The sequence below is a fragment of the Salvia splendens genome, chromosome 4, assembly GCF_004379255.2.
Source record: "Salvia splendens isolate huo1 chromosome 4, SspV2, whole genome shotgun sequence".
Classification (NCBI taxonomy): domain Eukaryota; kingdom Viridiplantae; phylum Streptophyta; class Magnoliopsida; order Lamiales; family Lamiaceae; genus Salvia; species Salvia splendens.
In genome coordinates, this window is record NC_056035.1 from 38,270,080 (window position 1) to 38,291,062 (window position 20,983).

At 39.3% G+C, this 20,983-nt stretch overlaps 2 protein-coding genes across 2 annotated transcripts; both read right to left on the reverse strand.

Annotated features, from left to right (window-relative positions):
• Positions 1–5,381: 5,381 nt before the first annotated feature.
• Positions 5,382–6,485, reverse strand: LOC121801116 (formin-like protein 2). Its single transcript, XM_042200574.1, has one exon. It carries the CDS (start codon positions 6,483–6,485, stop codon positions 5,382–5,384), a length of 1,104 nt encoding a protein of 367 aa, XP_042056508.1.
• Positions 6,486–7,577: 1,092 nt separating this feature from the next.
• On the reverse strand, positions 7,578–10,904 carry LOC121801352 (palmitoyl-protein thioesterase 1-like). Its single transcript, XM_042200824.1, has 12 exons — positions 10,626–10,904; positions 10,447–10,531; positions 9,849–9,900; positions 9,742–9,762; positions 9,607–9,660; positions 9,382–9,432; positions 9,190–9,252; positions 8,904–8,969; positions 8,795–8,833; positions 8,574–8,696; positions 8,375–8,467; positions 7,578–7,978 (listed from the first exon to the last, which is right to left on the reverse strand). The coding sequence occupies exons 1-12, from the start codon at positions 10,843–10,845 to the stop codon at positions 7,829–7,831; spliced, it is 1,017 nt and encodes a 338-aa protein (XP_042056758.1). The 5' UTR covers positions 10,846–10,904; the 3' UTR covers positions 7,578–7,828.
• Between the last annotated feature and the right edge of the window lie 10,079 nt (positions 10,905–20,983).

The following is a 20,983-nucleotide window of genomic DNA, read 5'->3' on the forward strand; positions in this document are numbered from 1 at the left end:
ACCCCTAGGACCGAACTAGACACAAGACTGACTGACCGGACTGTCTCTTACAAATGGAACTTCTTGAGGTTGGAAATGTGCCATGTTCGGGGTACTTGTTCTCCTGACATGTGAGTCAATTTATAAGACCCTTTGCCGAGGACTTCTGACACCCGATATGGACCTTCCCATGTGGGTTCGAGTTTGCCCAGCTTTTCTGCTCGGCTTACTTCATTGTTTCTCAAGACGAGATCTCCCACTTGAAATTGCAGCTTTTTCACCCTTTGGTTATAATACCGGGCTACTTGCTCCTTGTACTTGGCTGCTTTTATGCAGGCCAATTCTCTTCTTTCTTCGGCAAGATCTAGTTCGGCTCTCAGTCCGTCCTCATTCAGCTCTGCTGAGAAATTAAGAGTTCGGGGACTGGGTATGCCGATCTCAACCGGAATCACGGCTTCAGTGCCGTACACCAGACTGTACGGAGTTTCACCGTTTGAGGTTTTTGGTGTAGTTCGGTAAGACCATAGGACTTGAGGAAGATTTTCTACCCATTGTCCTTTGGCTTGTTCTAACCGAGCTTTTAAACCTTTCACCAGAATACGGTTTGTTACTTCCGTTTGTCCGTTTGCTTGTGGGTGAGAGACCGAAGTGAACCGCTGTTGAATATTCAGCTCTTGGCACCAATTCTTGAATGTCTTGTCGGTGAACTGAGTCCCATTATCCGAAATGAGGATATGGGGTATGCCAAATCGGCAAACTATGTTCTTCCAGACAAAATCCAATGCCTTCGAGCTTGTTATCGTAGCTAATGGTTCAGCCTCCACCCACTTCGTGAAGTAATCCACGGCAACGATAAGGAATTTCATTTGCCGAGGAGCTTGTGGTAGTGGTCCTACTATGTCTATGCCCCATTGCATAAAAGGCCAAGGGCTTTGCATAGCACATAGATCGGTCTGCGGCATCCTTGGGATATTTGCATGGATTTGGCACTTCGTACATGTCTTGACGAGCTGCACTGCTTCTTGTACCAAAGTTGGCCAATAATATCCCCATCTCAGAACTTTTTTAGCTAAAGCTCTAGCTCCGATGTGGCTACCGCAAGATCCTTCATGAACTTCTCTAAGGATGTAGTCCGTCTCTTCTGGTCCTACACATCGCAATAACGGTTGAAGGTAGGACTTTCTGTATAGGACTCCTTCATGAAGTTCATACCGAAGTGCTCGGCATGTGATTTTCCGAGCTTCTCTCTTATCCTCGGGCAGTTGTCCTTGATCTAGATACTATAAGATCGGCGTCATCCAGTTCGGCGAGCTGGTTACTGAATGTACCTAAAAAATCAGGGAAATCAGGGAAATCAAATCTCAAAAGAAAATTACTCGGTTTATCCACTGGTTTTTATTAATAATAGATTTTAAATTTTAAAATTAATTTATGGCATTCTGTTTAAAGAAATGATGATGGAATTACTCTTATTACATATGAAATGAAAGTAATACAAGTCACGCAATAGAGACTGCTGGTCAAACTGTTGGTGATAGAACATGCCTTAATTGATGATAATCGATTGCTTTTGTTATTTCATTGTCTAATCAATAGTCCTCATATGACTTATATCATTTCAAAGTTGACAACTTCGATTTTGTAAGTTATTCTTAATTAATTTCACATGTAACAACTTATTTACTGATTCACAAATATCTTGCGTTCCATTCGTCTATCATCAATTCTCTTGAAAGTTAACTAGAAAAATTATTTCTTTGTTTCTTTCTTTCATATGGGTGCCAAAACTACTATTACAAGTTGCAAATAATGCACGATGACATGCGTAGAAAAAAATACATGAACTTGCCATAACTAGCCGTCTCATCGTGTAGAAAAATATATGATGACATCCATGACTACTTTCTACTTGATCGTGAATATCTCGTGTAAAACCTCAACGAGATATTTGGTCCACATCCATCTATACAAGAACCTCTTCCTCATTTTGGTCCATATCTAGTAGGACTGTAGGAGTTTGAGTTGTTTCATAAAAATCCTACAGGTGCTTTACTGATTTGATGCTTTTGTCATGCCATCATTGCATCTTATCATCTAATTTAACTTCCTCATTTGCATATACGCAAGTGTCACAAAATTGAGGTCTGATCGTTAAACTACCTGAAACTGCATTGTGTGTTTTCACAAATCGTTTAAAGCATGCTTTGCTCTCAAGGACAAGTTTTTTGTTCCTTTCTTGAAAATAATAGCGAGTTTAAAAGCAGACCTCACATACTTTGGTTCCATTTTTTTGACTTTGGAATCGGATTATTATATCTTTTTCTTTAAAATTCAGATTTTCAGTTAAGTTTTGATTGGATTTTAAAATTAGAATTATATCTAATTAAATATTTGAATATTATACTTAGATAAAATTCTTACTCGAACAATATTTTATTTAAATAATTCTTACATGTAGGAGTACTATATATGGAATTCTATTTTATAGGTTTATGTTAAAATATATATAGTATTCAATCCACAACTAAGACCAATCCTACACTATTAGATCTTAAAATAAGTGAATGTGATTAAAACTCACAAATTTCAATAAATAGTAAATAAAATATCAACAAAATGATTAAATAGTCAATGTGTTATAACATATTAATTTTCACGGATTTTTTATATGAACATAGTATATTACAAATATCAACACGGTTTTATTGAAATTGCACATGGATTATATTGAGATTGTTTGATGCATTTATTGGATTATATTGAGATTGTTTGATGCATTTATTGATATAAAATCTGCTTATCAACATTTAGGAAAATTGAAATAAAAATTATAAAATTTCATTATCCGATCATCGTTGGAACATATGCAATTAAGATCTCGTTAGAATCCTTATGAGATTACCTTTAATTTGACATATTTTTTACCAAAAAATAATTAAAATCGAGAGTGTTATGTAAATTTAAAATTTTAAGACGGTTTTGAGGAGATAGGAATGATTAATTTTAACTCTCATATATAAAAATTGACATTAACACTCTTAAATTTATTTAATAATTTTTTAATTTAAAATATACTCCACCTGACATAAGTGAATAAGATTTAATAATGGGATTGCTAATTAGTTAGAAATCGATCATAACTCCTATTTTTTATTACTAGTTTTCAATTTGTGGATTTTTCGGTTCGATCCAAAATCACTTAGAGTGTCCACAATGGTGGCCCTTGAAGGCCACCAAATGTGGCCCGGCCACCATTTGTGGCTCTCTTGTGGCCTTTACAATGGTAAAATTAATAAAAACAATAGGGCCACGAAATGTGGCCCTCTCCAAAAAACAAAATTAATTTGTTTGCTTTTTTTAATAATATTTTTAATTTATGTCTAATAAATTTTATTAGTCTTTAAATTTATGATATTTATAAATTTAATTAAAATAAAATAATTTGGATTGTAAACAAAAAAAATTCACAACCTAAAAAAAATGTAACAATAACTTCGTTGTATTATATTAAAGTAGGAAAATTATACAACGAAAGTGACCTAGTTTAAAAACAACAACCCGGAAACCCAAAACTCAAATCACTCTGCGGCGCTCCTTCTACGGTTCCAGACCTCTTCAACCATATCAGCCTGCAGTGATGAATGCGATATTTGGCTCCCCATATCGGTGTACCGCTGGATCAGGTATTCATTACTACGTGGTACACCCATCTGCAGGGGCTCCATGGCAGTACCCGAGCTCGAACTAGCACCATCTTCCGGTGTCCATCGCTCTGCAGCAAATCCTTCGTCATCTATTATCATATTGTGTAATATGATACATGCAGTCATGATGTCTGCGACATCATTTTCGTGCCATTGTCGAGCCGGGCACCGTATAATTGCCCATCGCGCTTGGAGTACACCAAAAGCTCGCTCAACATCCTTCCTAGCACCCTCTTGTTTTTTCGCGAAGTAGGTTTGCTTCGGCCCAACGGGTTGTCGGATCGTCTTCACAAACACGGGCCAGCGAGGGTATATCCCATCGGCCAAATAGTACCCCATGTTGTACTGAGTGTCGTTGGCCATGAATCTAACTTGCGGACCCTCACCCCGGCTCTCGTCATTGAACAGGTGGGACGATCGTAGAACGTTGATGTCATTGTTCGATCCAGCGACCCCAAAACACGCGTGCCAGATTCGCAAGCGGTAATCAGCAATTGCTTCAAGAATCATCGTGGGATGTCGGCCTTTGAAACCAGAAGTGAATTGCCCCTTCCAAGCCACCGGGCAGTTCCTCCACTCCCAGTGCATGCAATCGATGCTCCCCAACATCCCTGGAAAATGATGTACAGTCCCGTGCATATCCATCAGACGTTGGCAATCATCAGCCGATGGCTTCCGTAGATACTCCCCTTTGAAGATATCCTTAATGCCCCTGCAAAACTGCCTCAACGACTGTAGGGCAGTCGTTTCACCCATCTGTAGGTATTCGTCGAACATGTCAGCGGGTCCGGCATATGCAAGCTGTCTAATTGCCATCGTACACTTCTGGTATGTCGATAAGCCGGGTCGGCCGGTGGCATCATATCGCAAGTTGAAGCACCTGAACCGCTGCGCCAAACACGTCGCTATATGGACGAAGAGACGTTGCGACATTCTGAATCGCCGATGGAAAATTTCTGCCGGATAACGGGCGTTCTCGTTGAAGTAGTCTTCCATCAACCGGCGGTCAGCCCCGGCATGATCACAGTCAAAAAATCGCCGATGATGAAATGGCCGAGGGACTGCCACCGCCGCCTCCGCCGCATCTTCCGCCTCGTCGGCTTCACGTTGCACCGCTGCAACAAGGTTTTGGAACTCCAGATCTACCGCTTGTTGGAATTGTTCATCGTCGGAATCCATAGTTCCAAGGTTGAATTGAAATTGAAAGGAATGATTGGAGGAAAATGGAAGTAAAATGGAGTTGGAAAAATGGAATGGAAGTGTAGTGTTTTATAAAATAATTTTAAAAAATTAAAAAAAAAAAAAATAATTTTTCTGCGGCCCGCTGCAGTGGAGGGCCGCGGCTCACACGGCTCAGCAGCGTGAAGGCCGCGGCCGTGGCTCACCCTCGGCTCTCGGCCCTGCGCCCCGGCTCTCGGCTCTCTGCAATGGGGGGCCGCGCACCGAGCCGCGGCTCCCCCATTGTGGACACTCTTAGTAAACATTTTAGATGGGTAGGAACTACGAATTAGACAAAAATACGAAATACGGATGTTTGTTGGTCATCATCATACAGCCACGCAATTCCAAGAGATTTGTAGCACTCAATCAAATTCAAGTGCAGGAGCAGGAGCAGGAGCATGAAAAATATTTGGTTAATCAAACACTAGAGTCGTATACTTAAATAGCAACACAAATTAAGTATGAACCCACCATTTTTTACATAGTATTCTTCCCCGCACGCTGCGCCGCTGATCTTCTGATCGTCTCTATCCTCTGCTGCCGTATTTGCTCCCGGAATTTCGCTATAAACTCGTCGGCCTTCTTGTCCACATCGGGCCCACTCTCCTCTCCCCCTTCGCTTGTTGAGATTCCTTCATCAGATCTCATCATCTCCTCATGACTCCGAACGCTCCTCGCGCTTCGTTCCACCGCCTTCTCGCCCGAGCCTAACCCGGTTTTGGTGCTGCCAATGCTCGAATTCGCCTTCATCAGCACCGACTTCCTCAGAAACGCCGGCGAAGGCGGCGGCGGAGGAGCCGGTGGGGGAGGGACGAAGCTCTTCTTCCTCACCGCACCTTCTCCGCTCTTTGATTCAGATTCAGATTCATATAAGAGAGATGGCGACGACGGTGATGAATTAGGGTTTGCCCTAAATGATCTAGATTGATCACTCCTCTTCAAATCCAATGAAGGAGAAGTGATTTCGTCATCACCATTCTCTTTCATCTTCATCCTCCCCGACCTTGATCGCCATGGAATAGGCGATCGGAGCACCACCTTCTCCTCCTCCTCCTCCTTCTCCACCTCTCCGGCTCTTGAATTAGGGCTGGGAAGGGGGTGGTTCAAGCTTCTAACGGGAAGAAGGAGAGGCTTCCGGCTGATCTGTGAAACGGCGTCGTTTTGCTCCCTGACTACAACATCCGGCTCGCCTCTCTGATACTGAGAATTCAAAGCTTGAAACTTGTTCTCCTCGATCACGGCATCGGATTCGGATTCATCGTCGAAAACAGAAGAAACCTGCAGCAGCTTGGACAAATATAGCTGTGCATTATCAACCTTGTGGTTGTCTTTGTGAGGCTCAATATCGTTTTTCTTGCTGAACAGCCCGTACGAAACGGCGATGCCCACAAAAATGAGCTGCAGAAGCTCCCAGCTTGTTGAGTGAAAGGTTTGGCTGAAGAAATCAGGAGCTAGAGAAGGGAAAAGTGGGACCAAAACCAGGACAAGTGTGACAAGGCCAGCCTTGTATAGAAAAAACTTACTTTGATTTCCATGATCAGAGGGTGATTTGGTTTGGGTTTTGGGAGCTGCATCTGCCATGGATGGTTTGGTGAAAAAGTCTAGTTTTTACAGATTGAAGATAGGAAAGGAGAAGGAGAAGGAGAAGGAGAAGGAGAAGGTGATGGACAGGAAGTCTTAGGCACTAAGGAAAAGTGTGGGAAAGTGGAAGGAGTGATTAGGAAAAGTTTTGGGGTGTGAGATTGTTTCAAGCTATGCTTTACTTTTTCTTCTTTTTTTTTGCCATTTTGATGATTTTACACTAATGCCCCACCCCCTTCTTGTTTCTGGATGGCTAAGAATCTTCTATTTTGAATTCAAAACCATTAATTATTATACTCTCTATTCATCTTTATTTGATGATATATTTTGAGTTTTGTGTGATCTTAGGGTGGTGTTGTAGACCATTCTTACCATTTCGCAGTCTAAGTGTGAAACAGATCCACTAAAATTTACTAGTAGCATTTCGTGTATAAAAAGTTGTTTTTAGATTAAGACAAGAAAATGAAGAAAGGGCATTAGTGGAAATGGGAGAAATGAATAAGGTAGGTTGCGTGGATTCTTCTTTTGGACTGCGTACGCTAGCTTTTGATTTTGGGATTAAAAATGCTGAATAGTCACTTTTGTCCCACTTGAGTTATCCTTTTCTTCTTCACCACATTCCTCTATTTTTGAGTTTCATACAAATTTAAGATGCCCTCAAAAGCCACATTCCTCAATTTTTGAGTTTGATACAAAGATGCCCTCAAAAGGTGTGTGTGTGTGTAAATTTGACAAGGACCAAAATTAAGTGATCCCATCAAGAAATTTTTGTCTACTAGACCAAAATAGTAATTGGATAATACTAGTTGTTGGCAATTGAAACATAAAAATAAATATAATAATATCTCACATCGGTGTACACAAAGAGCTTAATCCACTATATAAGTCTCATGAGCCTCTCCTCTTATCACCAATTGGTTTTATGATGGAACCCATGGATTTCTATCATGGTATCAGAGCGGGTCGCCGACTGTGGGTTATATTTAACTAACCCAGTAGTATATCTGTGCTGAAACCGAAAAAAATGACTGACCCAGCAGTATAACTGGGCTGAAAATACTGACCCAACAATATAACTAATCAAGAAATCTATTAGAATAACAATTTTCAATCTATATATTAACAACATGAATCATTTCAATACAACTGCAAGGCTGAATTTTTATTCCTTTTAATCTTAACAACATGCATTCAGAGAATACAAGCTCACATACAAAACAAGCCAGCAGAAAACTCAGGCATGCTAAGAATTGAGAAGTAGGCAGTGTGCAACTTCTTATATTTAATGATTTCCTTCAACATCAAAATACTACGATTGATCAAATCTTAATTGATCGAATGTCCTAGGCGGCACCCTGTAAATAAGGGACGACGTGCTTCTTCATGTCGGCTGTGGAGATTCCAAGGTGATTTCCGGGCACCTTGATGAACTTCACCCTTCCAGCCTCGTCTAGCGTTTTCAAACCAATCCAATCCTCCGAATAAAGTTTAGTCTGTGCAGTGAAATCCAAGAAAAAAGTATGACAACAGAGTTATGTTTAATGTGCATGATGCAGAACTCAGAAAGATATAACTAGACAAATATAACAAGATCTTTGACTGAGATTGAAGATTCCAAGAATGGAGAATTGATGATTTTTGCAAATGAATTCGTAGATAGATTGATATACAGCTGCATTTAGGTCTAAGCATTAGAAAGTTTGGCAATAATCTTACAAGCTTCACCTTGCAGGTTTTGAACTACTACTGGTTTTCTTACATAAGCCATCAACCTTTTAGACATAAAATACTGAAGAAGATTTTTGAAATTACATTTACTTTGGAATCATATCTAGCACAAAAGCAAGACTCCAGAAGAAATAACACAAACTAGTTTATCAAAAAATTACCTTCTGTGGCGACAAAACCGGATTGAAAGTCCCATCTGGATAGTATCCGAACCAAGAGGTCTCCTTCGGTATTAAAACAGTCTCATGTTCAAACTGCTCACACAGGGGCAGAGCGAAGGGTATCAGTCTATCAGATATTGCGCGACAAGTCAAATAAACAAAACCATCTAAATTTAAAATGTGTAAAGGTTCCAGTTACCATGATCAGCACAAGGTTTTGCAGGCTCGTAAACCGTTGTTTGTAAGTGGCATTTCTCGCTTCAGGGATCTCATTGTTGAGCTTGGGGAGAAAACTACATTTGTCCAAGTAGGCAGGAATATTCTGAGAAAACAAGAAGATAACCACTAGGAGTTAATAATGCATACATAATGAAGATTGTTTTCTTTGCTTTTCTTGAATATAAATGCAAAGAAACTCACATTTGGCAGTTTAAGATAGCCACTAGGAGCCAAGTGTGCCTGCAAGTTCACATATTAGCACACTATGTTTGGTACGAAAAGGAAGGAAAACCAAAGTTGGAAAGTATACTTGGACGTAGTCAGTGTAGATGCCCGATTTGATTATGTTATCTGCGAGAATGCAAAATGTGCCGTTCTGGGAAAACAAAGCAGTGTGAGAACAGATATCAAACTGATATATAAGGCCATATGTAGTCAAAGAACAGCCCTAAACGAAAGACATGTACACAGCTAGTTTCGAGGTTTTAGGGATGGTCATGAACATATGAAATTTGACAAATCTATGGCTGTGTATCTCAAGAAGATTCACTCTAACTGAGCATCAACTCAGTTAACAAAAGAAGTTTAAGACTTACGCCGCAGAGAGGAACTGAAGCAGTACCGGCATGAGGCCCTCCGAGGGAGATAAAATTCTTTACCTGTCACACAAAATCAGACATATAGATCCTAAATATACAGCCTGCAACTAATAAAAGACAACAAGAAATATCCGAAAACTTGTGCAAAATGATGTAGATACTAAAAACATGATTTGGTTTGGCCCTTACTGGTGGTCCTCCATCACAAAGCTGCACAATACCTCGCCCGATCAAGTTACCCTGTATGTACAACCAAGAAAGTTATCGGTCTATGTCGTTTATTTGGCCGGGACTTCAACTATGTGATGATAAATCATCCTACTTTAGGGTGTAATTGAGTTGATGGATCATCTTAAGTATCTTAATCGTCACATGTATCAGACATATTAGTATATAACCGGCTTAGGAAATCACCTGGGAGAGACCAACGATGTTGTAACCGTCTTTCAGTTCCTTCATTTGCTTGACCTGAATTTAGTTCAGACTCATCACTGATCTCACCACTCACTATATCAGCAATTGAGAATGCAAAAGAGCTTTGTTACCAACCTTATTACATGCAATTTCTGTCTGCAAGTCAAATAGAAGAAAATCAAAATTAGACCTTAAATAAGAAACATGGACAAAAAACAAGATTGCACTGTCTTCTCCTTTACCTGTTCATTAAGTGTCTTAAACCAAGAATCCCATGTTCCATCTCCAATTTCTCTACAAGAAACAAAGAGAAAATTCATAACAAACTTCAGTATACCAAAAGAAGAATGCAAAATCTCAAACATGAATTCAAATGATTCAGAAGGCTAAGAAAGACTCTTTTGTCTTTGTATATTTCCTCAGCTGTAAAAGAAACGCTCTTATGCTTACTTGTTCTGGTACATGATTTGAGCCATTTATTCAATCAGAGCACATGACTATGTCATCATAAGCCTAAGAAAATCATTGAGCACATACAAAATATTCAAGCTATACACATCTAAGGTACTGCATATGGTTGAGTTCATCTATCTAAAATTTTAGTGCTTGGTTCTGCTCTAAAATGGATTGATTAATTCTGAGCTTGTTTGACCATCTTATCCTTCAAATACTCGATCCTATCACTCAAAGTAAACGCCCCCTTAACGATGCTTACTTTTCATGACTGATAAAATACATGATTGAGTATTTTTTATCTTCGTTGCAAGAATTTCTCCAATCCTACTGTTGTGAGACTTGAATCAAGCAAAAGGACAAAGGAAAAACATGTGAAATCCTTACAAGCAGAATCCTTTAGATTTCGACAGCTCGGTTAGCTGGTCTGTTATGTTCTTCACTCCTTTGTTGGCACACTGATCTGCAATACCTACCTCACCACCACCAACAACAAAAACCCATAAATACTAGTCTACACCATTAATGATTCAAAGAACAAAACGGAGACAAGCAAAACATTTTACCATGGAGTAGGATGAAAGGAAGAGAAACAGAAACATGGATGAGAGAGGAGGCAAAGAAACAGAGGATCAAGCCAGAGGATCTCATTTTCTTGAATGGGTTAAGGTAAATTTTGCAGCCCTCCTTTTCCAAGATCTTTTGCGGGAAATACAGTTGGGATATTGGTTTCTTGAGGCAATTTATAGTTGAGATTTGTTGCCGCAGCCAATCGGCGTTGTCCATAATTTATGACATATCAATTGTGCTTACTTGTTTATTCCCTTCAGTATCTGCGATTCCCATACTCTAATTATTACTTTTATAAATTCATTAATTATGTGATTCTCCATGTAGAGTGGAGTATTCTACATACAATATACTCCACAAATTATATACTAGGAGTACTAGATAAAAGAGTTTTTAATTTTAAATTTTAATAAATAAGTTGCTACTTAACAAAATCCTGAAAAAAGTTTTTTTCCCTTTCTTCTTTTTTAATTCGTATTCCGCCTTATATTTGGTACCTCTTCTATTAATCCATATCACAGCTTATCTCATGCTTACTAAAATTAATGCATATTACATCCTATCACATCACATGTCTAATAGTAATTTTCTTTCTTCTTATAGAGAGAGGGGTTGTGTAGGATCTGAGTTTTATGAAATAACAATATTTTTCTTTCTTTCTTTTTCTTTTTCAATTAATTCATATTGTATCTTATGTCATTCTTTCTTTTCTTACTAATCCATATAATATCTTATTACATGGAGTACTACTTACTAAAATAAATCCTTAATATTTATAAGATCTCAACTTTATTTATTAACTTTCTAGTTAAATGTATTTTTAATATATGTTTTACTTATCTTAAAATACTTAATTTTGGTGATCCATATTGCCTCTTATTTTATGCCTATCAAAATGGATATTCAAAACAATTCATGCCTATTTTATACTACATGTGTTTTTTGTATTTTTATTTCGTATTTAAAATCAAGCTTTTTGATATTTTGTATAGTACGTATTACTATTTAATTAAAAATAGTTGATTATTTATATATGTAAAATTTGGTTTGAACTAGGTAATGACAAATGTATGCTCTTGATAATCTTACTTTGCAGACTAGCAAAATAAGTACTTCCCCTCCCCCGCCCCTCATAATAAGAGTCACATTTTTTCATTTAGCACTGTTCCACAACACATTTAACTTTTACAACAAATGGTAAGGATGTTTTACATTCCACTAACTTACATCACACTCATATTCTATTATAAAATCATTATAAAAAAGTGAATCACATATTTCACTACCTTTTCCAATCTACTATTCTTTATATTTCTTACCGTCCATGCTCGCACTAAATGTGACTGCTATTATAAGACGCATGGAGTATAGTCAATACACATAGTTATCCTAAATCAACAGAATGATCTAAATTTTTTCTCAGGGTAGGATGAAAAATGGTACCACCGCCACCCTGATCAACAAAATTGTCTTTCGCAGGAGAATTAGATGAGATTTTTAAAACATATTTTGCAAAAATTACAATTTTATCCATAGTTAAACCGATAAACAACGCTGTTTACTTCTACTATTTCGCCCCCTCCAAAATTTACCTCGGATCTGGCACTTATCCTAACAAGTAACAACCCTTAAAGAAACATACACGAACACGAACACGCCATGCCAATGAAATAGCTTGAGTAAAGTAGTAAATCACAAGGTTAACACATGATATTCTCCCAGTAAATTGACACTCTCTTCATTTTCTTTACTGCCATATTTTGCATACAACACCTTCCCAGCCATCAACACCACTGCCATCATGCTTAATACTGCAATAATCACTGCTACACAAAAAGGATTAATATTACTGCAACACAAAAAGGATTAATATTCTATTCAAAATAGCTCAAACACAAATAATTTGCTCATTTTTTCACTCTTTTCACATGTTTAGAGAGTGGATAATTTATCCTGCAGATTAAGTGAAAAAAAGTTCAGCATACTAAATCCTTTTTCCTCTTTTTTTTATTCCAATTCTGGACAATATATCGTAGTGATATTTTCCCTTTTTTTCTACGTTAAGAAATATACATCAAATAGAGACAATTGAAATGTAATAAAATTTCAATTTTTTTAACTACTACTCCATCCGTCCCCAAAAAATATGCACTTTGGGTTCGACACGAGTTTTAATGCAAAATTGGGAAAGTAAGAGAGGGATAGAGAGAAAAAGTAATTAAAGTATTGCTAGTGGAGAATGAGTCTCACCTTATTAGAGTGAAAAAAGTTTCCAAAATTGAAAAGTGCATATTTTTATGGAACGGACTAAGAATGAAAGAGTAGATATTCCTGTGGGACGGATTAGTTTGTGACGATAAATTTGCAATCAAAGAGAATGCACCCATAAACCAATAACGTACAAGGGGTTTTTAGGGAAGCACAAGCACCCACCTAAATGAATGTCTTTTTGTGAAGATAAAGAAACTTTATGTTAGAAATTGGAAATGAGTAAGACGCAAAGATGGAAATATGTGTTCGTTGAAGTGATGACGTAAATATGACTTGCATCTTAGGGAAGAGTCGTAAGACGCTAAATTCGACTAGCGTCTCTTGCCTCCATCGCACCCAAAACAAAACCACATACACTTTTGCACTGTCGGTGTCTTTTTCTTCCGAAATTAATTTCTGGGCCTAAATTTACCAAATCAATAGTAGTATTAAATATTTAAAACCGTCTCATACATACCTCTGTAGTTGTAGTTATACTCTGTTTCCTCGACTGGAGCCGAATGCCACGTCAGCCCAAGTGCAAATTGCAAATTTCCAAGTCAGCAGTTACCCTAAGGCCTAAGCTTTAGTTTAGAGCATCCGCAATGGCTGACTTCCGCGCGGAATTCCCACGGACGTCCCGGAATTCCGTCGCGGACGTCCACCATTAGGCGTGCCCGCCACGGATACGGAATTGGGCTGAGGACGTCGCATGTCCGCGGCGTTAAGCGGAATTCCGCGGGGAAGTGTGGCAGCGTAAGGGTCGTCGTTGATGTAGTGTTTAATTATGGAAATGTATTTTTTTATTTGGTGAAATGTACTTTTCTTATTTTAATGGAAAATTTTCCTTATTTTCGTCGAAATTTTAATTACGTAAATTGTTACTTCCGGAAATTGTTTAATTTGTGAATTTGTGATTTTTTTTTAATGTGGGAATTCCGCAGGGGAATTCCGCCACTGTGCAGTGGGAAATCCGTATGACGTGGAAGTGCAGCGGGAAGTCCTTATGACGTGGCAGAAGGTGTTTTTGGGAATTCCGCGGGGAATTCCGACGGGACATCCACACCACTGCGGATGCCCTTAGGGGGTTGGACTTGGATGGATGACTTGCATTTGGTTGTGTTGACCATTGACCCCGGAAAAGGTACATGACCAGTCAGTCATCGTATTGTAAAACTTGGATAGGGTTAGGGCATCATTAACCCCGTCCTCATTTCCGGCCCCAAGTCCCCTCCACGTCATCATTCCTCTACAGTTGCGGCCCAGGCCCCAACTGCTGTAACCCTGCAGGTTGCGGCCCGGGCCGCAACTAATAAATGACACTATTCACAACTCCAACCTATTTAACTCGTAAAATAAAAAACGCTGGAAATTTATAACACGGAAAATTTAATTTCATCGAATACTGCAAAATTACAACATATAAATTTTAAAACTGAAAATAAAATACATAAAAACATAACGTCAATTCTGGAAAACATTGGTGTGAGTCCAAATTTCTTCGATTAGATCGGCTTGGAGGCGAGTGTGTTGTTCCTCTTGGCGCATCGCAGCTGAACGGGCCATGACATTGCGGATGTCGTGAAATAATCCGTGAAAATCCGCAAGGCAGCTTGTTCACGGTCTCGGTGAATATACATACGGGTATGTGGTACCCGGGTTTGTTGTTCGTTCCAAGCTTGAATAACAGCTTGGTAGCGTTCAACTTCGTTGTTGATTTCTTCTTGGATTGCCGGTAGCGCCTCTGCTAACGACCGTGACATTTGATCTTCGAATATTCTTTGACGTGGAGGCATTTTTTCGAATTCTAGGAAGAGATTTGAAGTTGAATATGAAGTTGAATGTGTATGAAAATGGAGTAGTATTTATAGAAAAAAATTTTGAATTTTAAAAAAAAAAAATTGATTGCGGCCTGGCCCGAGGAGCGTGTAACGCTGGGCCGGGACTCTACAGTTGCGGCCCGTCACCGTGCAACGCCGTCCCGGGCCGGGACGCGGGACGCGCGACAGGCCGGGAACGCGGCCCCGGGACGGGCCTGGGCCGTGACTCTCCTCCATGCAACGCTCGGGACGGGTCGGGACTCGCGAGATGCGGCCCGGCCCCTTGCGTTACAGATGCTCTTAGATCTATAGTTATTTGATTAAGCTCTTTTAAAATGTTGAAACTAATAAGTTTTTCAGCTGGCCTATCACTCTTAGATCTATAGTTATTTGATTAAGCTCTTTTAAAATGTTGAAACTAATAAGTTTTTCAGCTGACCTGTGATAGGCATATTAGTCTTAGTGAATGCATGGACCGAGTCACCGAGTTATTTTATGGTTCGTTGAAGCCTATTTTAAAATCCATATTTTGGTCTAGATATTTACTTACTATCTTCACCTTTCTTAATTCTTACTCTCAATTGTGCAAATATATTGTTGGGGTTTTTTTTAAGGTAATTTTATCACTCAGATATTTTAGTTCATACTTTAAAATTTTATCATTACTAAATAGTAGTACGAATTAAAACATGAAATAAATTTTTAACTAAACTACCAAACACATTAATTAGATAATTAACCCAAGCAATGATATGCTAACAGAGTTATTAATACCATACCCAGCTGAAAAAACATACTGTTAATTATGGAGCCTAAAATATCTCTTACCATGTTTAGGATTTGTTTCCTTGAAGTATATTTCCTTGTGATAGATTTATTCCTTAAAAGATATTTCCTTATGGAATATGTTTCCTAGTTTGACTAGAATTATGGCTCTCTAGTTACTTATAAATAGAGGTGCTCCCTCATTGTTAAATCATCCTGAAATTATATAGTGAAATCCCTGGCTTGGCATCGCCCCCAGACGTAGATACACATTGTATCAAACTGGGTAAACAACTTCTTGTGTTCATTCTCTTTCATATTCGTGATTGCCTGTGTTTATTTCCCAATAACTGGTATCAGAGCCTAGGGTTTAAGAGGCAGAAATCACGATGGGGATCGACGAGAAAATTGCTGTAGAGAAGTTCGATGGATCTGATTTCGGATTTTGGAAGATGCAGATTGAGGATTACCTGTACTGTAAAGATCTCTGGAAGCCTTTAAAAACCAAACCCGAAAAGATGGAACATGAGGAGTGGGAGCTGCTGGACAGAAAAGCGATGAGCGCGATTAGGCTATCGTTGTCCAAGGATGTAGCTTATCACACGACTGCAGCAAAGTCGACAAAGGAGATGATAAAGATCTTGGAGGACATGTATCAGAAACCATCAACGGCAAACAAGGTACATCTGATTAGACGATTGTTTAATTTTAGAATGCAAGAGGGAAAGCTGGTGCAACAACATCTCAACGAGTTCAACATGATTACTTCGCAACTGAACTCGGTTAATATAAAATTCGATGATGAAATTCGTGCCCTGATTTTGCTATCGTCTCTGCCTGAGAGTTGGGCTGACACAGTGACAGCAGTTACTGCTGCAGAGACAAAACTAACAGTTGACAGAGTAAGAGATCTGATGATTGGTGAGGAAGTTCGCCGGAGAGATCAGGATCTTCTACTTCGGGATCAGCACTGAATACAGAACAGAGAGGCAGATCGAAGGGAAAGCAAAATCGTGGAAGATCAAATTCCAGAGGAAGGAGTCAATCCAAGAAGGATTTGGATAAAGTTAAATGCTGGAATTGTGATAAGTTTGGGCATTTTAGAAATCAATGTGAGGCACCGAAGAAGTATAAGAATAAGGATCAGAAGGACAAGAAGACAACAAACGCTACCATGTCTGATGACGATGGCGAGGCGTTGGTCTTGAGCGTCAGTAGTCCGATAGAATCGTGGGTATTGGATTCTGGGGCGTCGTTTCACTCCTGCAGCAATGTGGAGATAATGGAAGACTACGTTTCTGGCGATTTTGGGAAGGTACATCTGGCTGATGACGAGCCCTTAGATATCGTGGGAAAGGGAAACGTGAAGGTAGTGACGTCCAATGGATCCGTAATAAAACTGAATGGAGTTAGACACATTCCTGGATTGCAGAGAAGTTTGATTTCGATTGGGCAGCTTGATGCAGAAGGGTACACCGTGACGTTTGGCTGCAACAATTGGAAGATTACCAAGGGAGCTATGATAGTAGCTCGAGGTAAGAAGGAGGGTACGTTGTATACCACAACTAACTCCAAAGATTGCATTGATATTGCAAGTGAGGCAAATAATGCAGATTTGTGGCACTGTCGTCTTGGCCACATGAGCGAGAAAGGGATGAAGATAATGTGCTCAAGAGGTTTACTGCCTGGCTTGAAAACTGTTGAAGTTGGCCTGTGCGAGGATTGCGTGTTTGGGAAACAGAAAAGGGTGAGTTTCTCAAGAGGAGGCAGAAAATTGAAGACACAGAAGTTGGAGATGGTCCACACTGATCTATGGGGACCAGCACCTGTGAAGTCCCTAGGAGGCTCTGAATATTATATGACTTTCATCGACGACTCTACTCGAAAGCTATGGGTTTATTTTCTGAAGAGTAAATCCGATGCGTTTGACGCTTTCAGGAAATGGAAAGCCCTTGTTGAAACTGAAACCGGGATGAAGGTGAAGTGTCTAAGATCCGATAATGGAGGAGAATATGAACTTGCAAAGTTCAAGGAATTCTGCGCCGAGAATGGAATCCGCATGGAGAAAACTGTGAAAGGAACTCCACAGCAGAATGGAATCGCAGAGCGCATGAACAGAACGTTGAATGAGCGAGCAAGATGCATGAGGTTGAAAAGTGGATTGCCAAAGAGTTTTTGGGCAGATGCAGTCAACACAACTGCATTCCTAATTAATAGAGGTCCATCAGTTCCCTTGGAGTTTCGGATACCCGAGGAGGTTTGGACAGGAAAAGAGGTAAATCTATCTTTCCTACGCATCTTTGGTTGTGTTGCTTATGCTCATGTTAGTTCCGTTGAGAGAAGTAAGTTGGATGCTAAATCTATTAAGTGTACGTTCATTGGTTATGGAGGCGATGAGTTCGGTTATAGACTCTGGGATGAGCAGAACCGTAAGGTTATTCGCAGTAGAGATGTCATCTTCAATGAACAGGTATTGTACAAGGATAGATTGGAGGCGTCAAGTCCCAGCAGTTCTGAGCCACAAGTGGTCGAGCTAGACATCTCAAACTCGAGTGGGAGCAAGGAGAGTCAGAATGCTGAAGAGGTGCTTGAAGAAGAACCAAACACTCCACCACCGACTATTCCGCTGCCTAAATCGACTAGAGAGCGACGTGCACCTGATAGGTACTCGCCCTCTAATTTCTATTTGTTACTTACTGATGGTGGTGAGCCCGAGTGTTATGCAGAGGCAGGAGAAGGCCCTGATAAACGAAGGTGGAAAATTGCCATGGATGGCGAGTTTGCCTCTCTTCTCCTAAATGGCACATGGGAGCTTGTGGAACTTCCTAAAGGGAAAAAGGCATTGCATTGCAAGTGGGTCTATCGAATCAAAGGTAAAGCTGATGGTAGCAAGCGCTACAAGGCTAGGCTGGTTGTCAAGGGATTTGAGCAACGATACGGTATTGATTATACAGATGTGTTCACTCCTGTTGTGAAACTAACTACTATTCGTTTAGTGTTGAGTATGGTAGTTGCAGAAAATCTATTGTTACATCAGATGGATGTAAAGACGGCATTCCTTCATGGTGATTTGGAGGATGAGTTGTACATGACACAGCCTGAAGGATTCATAGTAAAAGGAATGGAAAACCTTGTATGCAAGTTGAAGAAGAGCTTGTATGGTTTAAAGCAAGCTCCTACAAGAAGTTTGATGGATTCATGATGAAGATTGGCTATAAAAGATGCTACACTGACCATTGTTGTTACTACAAGAGGTTTGACAAGAGCTATCTTATTCTGTTATTATATGTTGATGATATGTTGATCGCAGGAGGTGATCAAAAGGAGATGAATAAGTTGAAAAGGCAATTGTCTGAATGATTCTCCATGAAAGATCTTGGAAAGGCTAATCAAATTTTGGGCATGAGAATCGAGCGTGACAAGGCGGCAGGAAAATTGTATCTTTCGCAAGCTGCTTACATTGGTAAGGTTTTGGAAAGATTCAACATGGATAATTCGAAGCCAGTAAGTGTGCCTTTGGGCAGTCACTTTAAGCTGTCGAAGAAGGAGTCGTCGAGTACAAAAGAAGAACGTGCTGAAATGAAGAAAATTCCTTATGCTTTAGCAATTGGCAGTATTATGTATGCAATGGTGTGTACGAGGCCTGATATTGCACAAGCAGTGGGAGTAGTGAGCCGGTTCATGGGTGATCCGGGCAAGCAACATTGGGAAGCAGTTAAATGGATCCTTCGATACTTGAGAGGTACTACAGAAAGCGTCTTATGTTTCAATGGCAAGAATGTCGAGCTGGCAGGTTATGTGGATGCAGACTTGGCGTCCAATGATCTTGATGGGAGAAGAAGCACAACCGGGTATGTATTTACTTATGGTGGTACTGCTATTTCATGGACTTCTAAGTTGCAGAAGACTGTTACTTTGTCTACTACGGAGGCTGAATATGTAGCTGCGACAGAGGCAAGCAAGGAGATGGTGTGGTTGCAGAGTTTCTTAGATGAACTTGGGAAGGAGAACAAGAGTAGCATACTCTACAGTGATAGTCAGAGTGCTATTTTCTTGGCGAAGAATCCAGCGTTTCATTCTAGGACAAAGCATGTGGAGTTGAAATATCATTACATCCGACACCTAGTGGAGATGAAAATCCTGCAACTTGGGAAGATACTTGGAAGTGAGAATCCTGCAGACATGTTTACTAAGGTGGTGACCTTAGAGAAATTGAAGCTATGCATAGCTTCAATTGGCCTTGGAACTTGAAGAGAAGGTTAGGCGATGCTAAGCGGATGAAGGGATGCGATCACGAGGAAATGGTTGTTTAGGAGTTGTTAGTCTCCAAGTGGGAGATTGTTAATTATGGAGCCTAAAATATCTCCTACCATATTTAGGATTTGTTTCCTTGAAGTATATTTCCTTGTGATAGATTTATTCCTTAAAAGATATTTCCTTATGGAATATGTTTCCTAGTTTGACTAGAATTAGGGCTCTCTAGTTACTTATAAATAGAGGTGCTCCCTCATTGTTAAATCATCCTGAAATTATATAGTGAAATCCCTGGCTTGGCATCGCCCCCAGACGTAGATACACATTGTATCGAACTGGATAAACAACTTCTTGTGTTCATTCTCTTTCATATTCGTGATTGTCTGTGTTTATTTCCCAACACATACATAGTTTACCGAACGTATTTATATAGTGGTTTGGATGTTAGAACATCTAAGTAGGGGTGCGTTACGGTGACACCAATCTTAAAGTGACAATTTGACAACAACGTAGCATGCAATCTGCGATACATATGCATACAAATCGGCGTATGGTTCCAATCAATCTGCGATACGAAATCAGAGCACTATGGTGACACCATAATTAAAATGACAATCTAGGCAAACAATGTGCTATACACAATCTGGTATACATAGGCATGCAATCTGTGATGCATAGACAAGCAACTCGGCATATGGTTCCAAACAATCTGCGATATGAAATTAGAGACAATTAAGTAATATGCGATGCATAAGCAAGCAAGTCTATCACATGGCATGCTAAGATTGAATCTACTATTGAATCTAAGGGTCCTTATTAATGACCGGTCGTCATTTTAATACATATCTAAGTATGATGGATAATTTAAAGTATTTCTACCTCTATTGATTTGAACCAAGTGTCAAGCTTAAAGATTTTTTTGTCACTCTTTCAAAAAAACATTTTGTGAACTCTGTTAATATATATATATATATACACATTAAATTGTAATTTTAAATAATATTGACAACAGACTGAATTAGGTGTATTTGTCATCTGTGTAAGTTTTTTTTGTTATATAAATTATCTCAATAAAAACTATATTTCAAATTTATTCTCTCTCTTTGATCAGCAGTTTGTTATAATTCAATATTTATCGTTTAATATGCATCTGATGGTTAAAATATAAATATAAACTAATGATAATATTCCTTTCTTACTTTAGTTAAGTGTAACACTGGAAGCAATAATTGGAGTTGGGTTTCTTGTACTCGCCAAGTGCTTTG

What these genes read in the sequence shown, in the direction of transcription:
- LOC121801116 (XM_042200574.1), bottom strand. Translation starts at nt 6,485, where the DNA reads ATGGCAGATGCAGCTCCCAAAACCCAAACCAAATCACCCTCTGATCAT.
- LOC121801352 (XM_042200824.1), bottom strand. Translation starts at nt 10,845, where the DNA reads ATGGACAACGCCGATTGGCTGCGGCAACAAATCTCAACTATAAATTGC. An exon ending in TTTGTGATGGAGGACCACCA is followed by an intron (nt 9,253 to 9,381) that starts GTAAGGGCCAAA and finishes TTTGTGTGACAG; the next exon opens with GTAAAGAATTTTATCTCCCT. An exon ending in CTTCAGTTCCTCTCTGCGGC is followed by an intron (nt 8,970 to 9,189) that starts GTAAGTCTTAAA and finishes TTGTTTTCCCAG; the next exon opens with AACGGCACATTTTGCATTCT.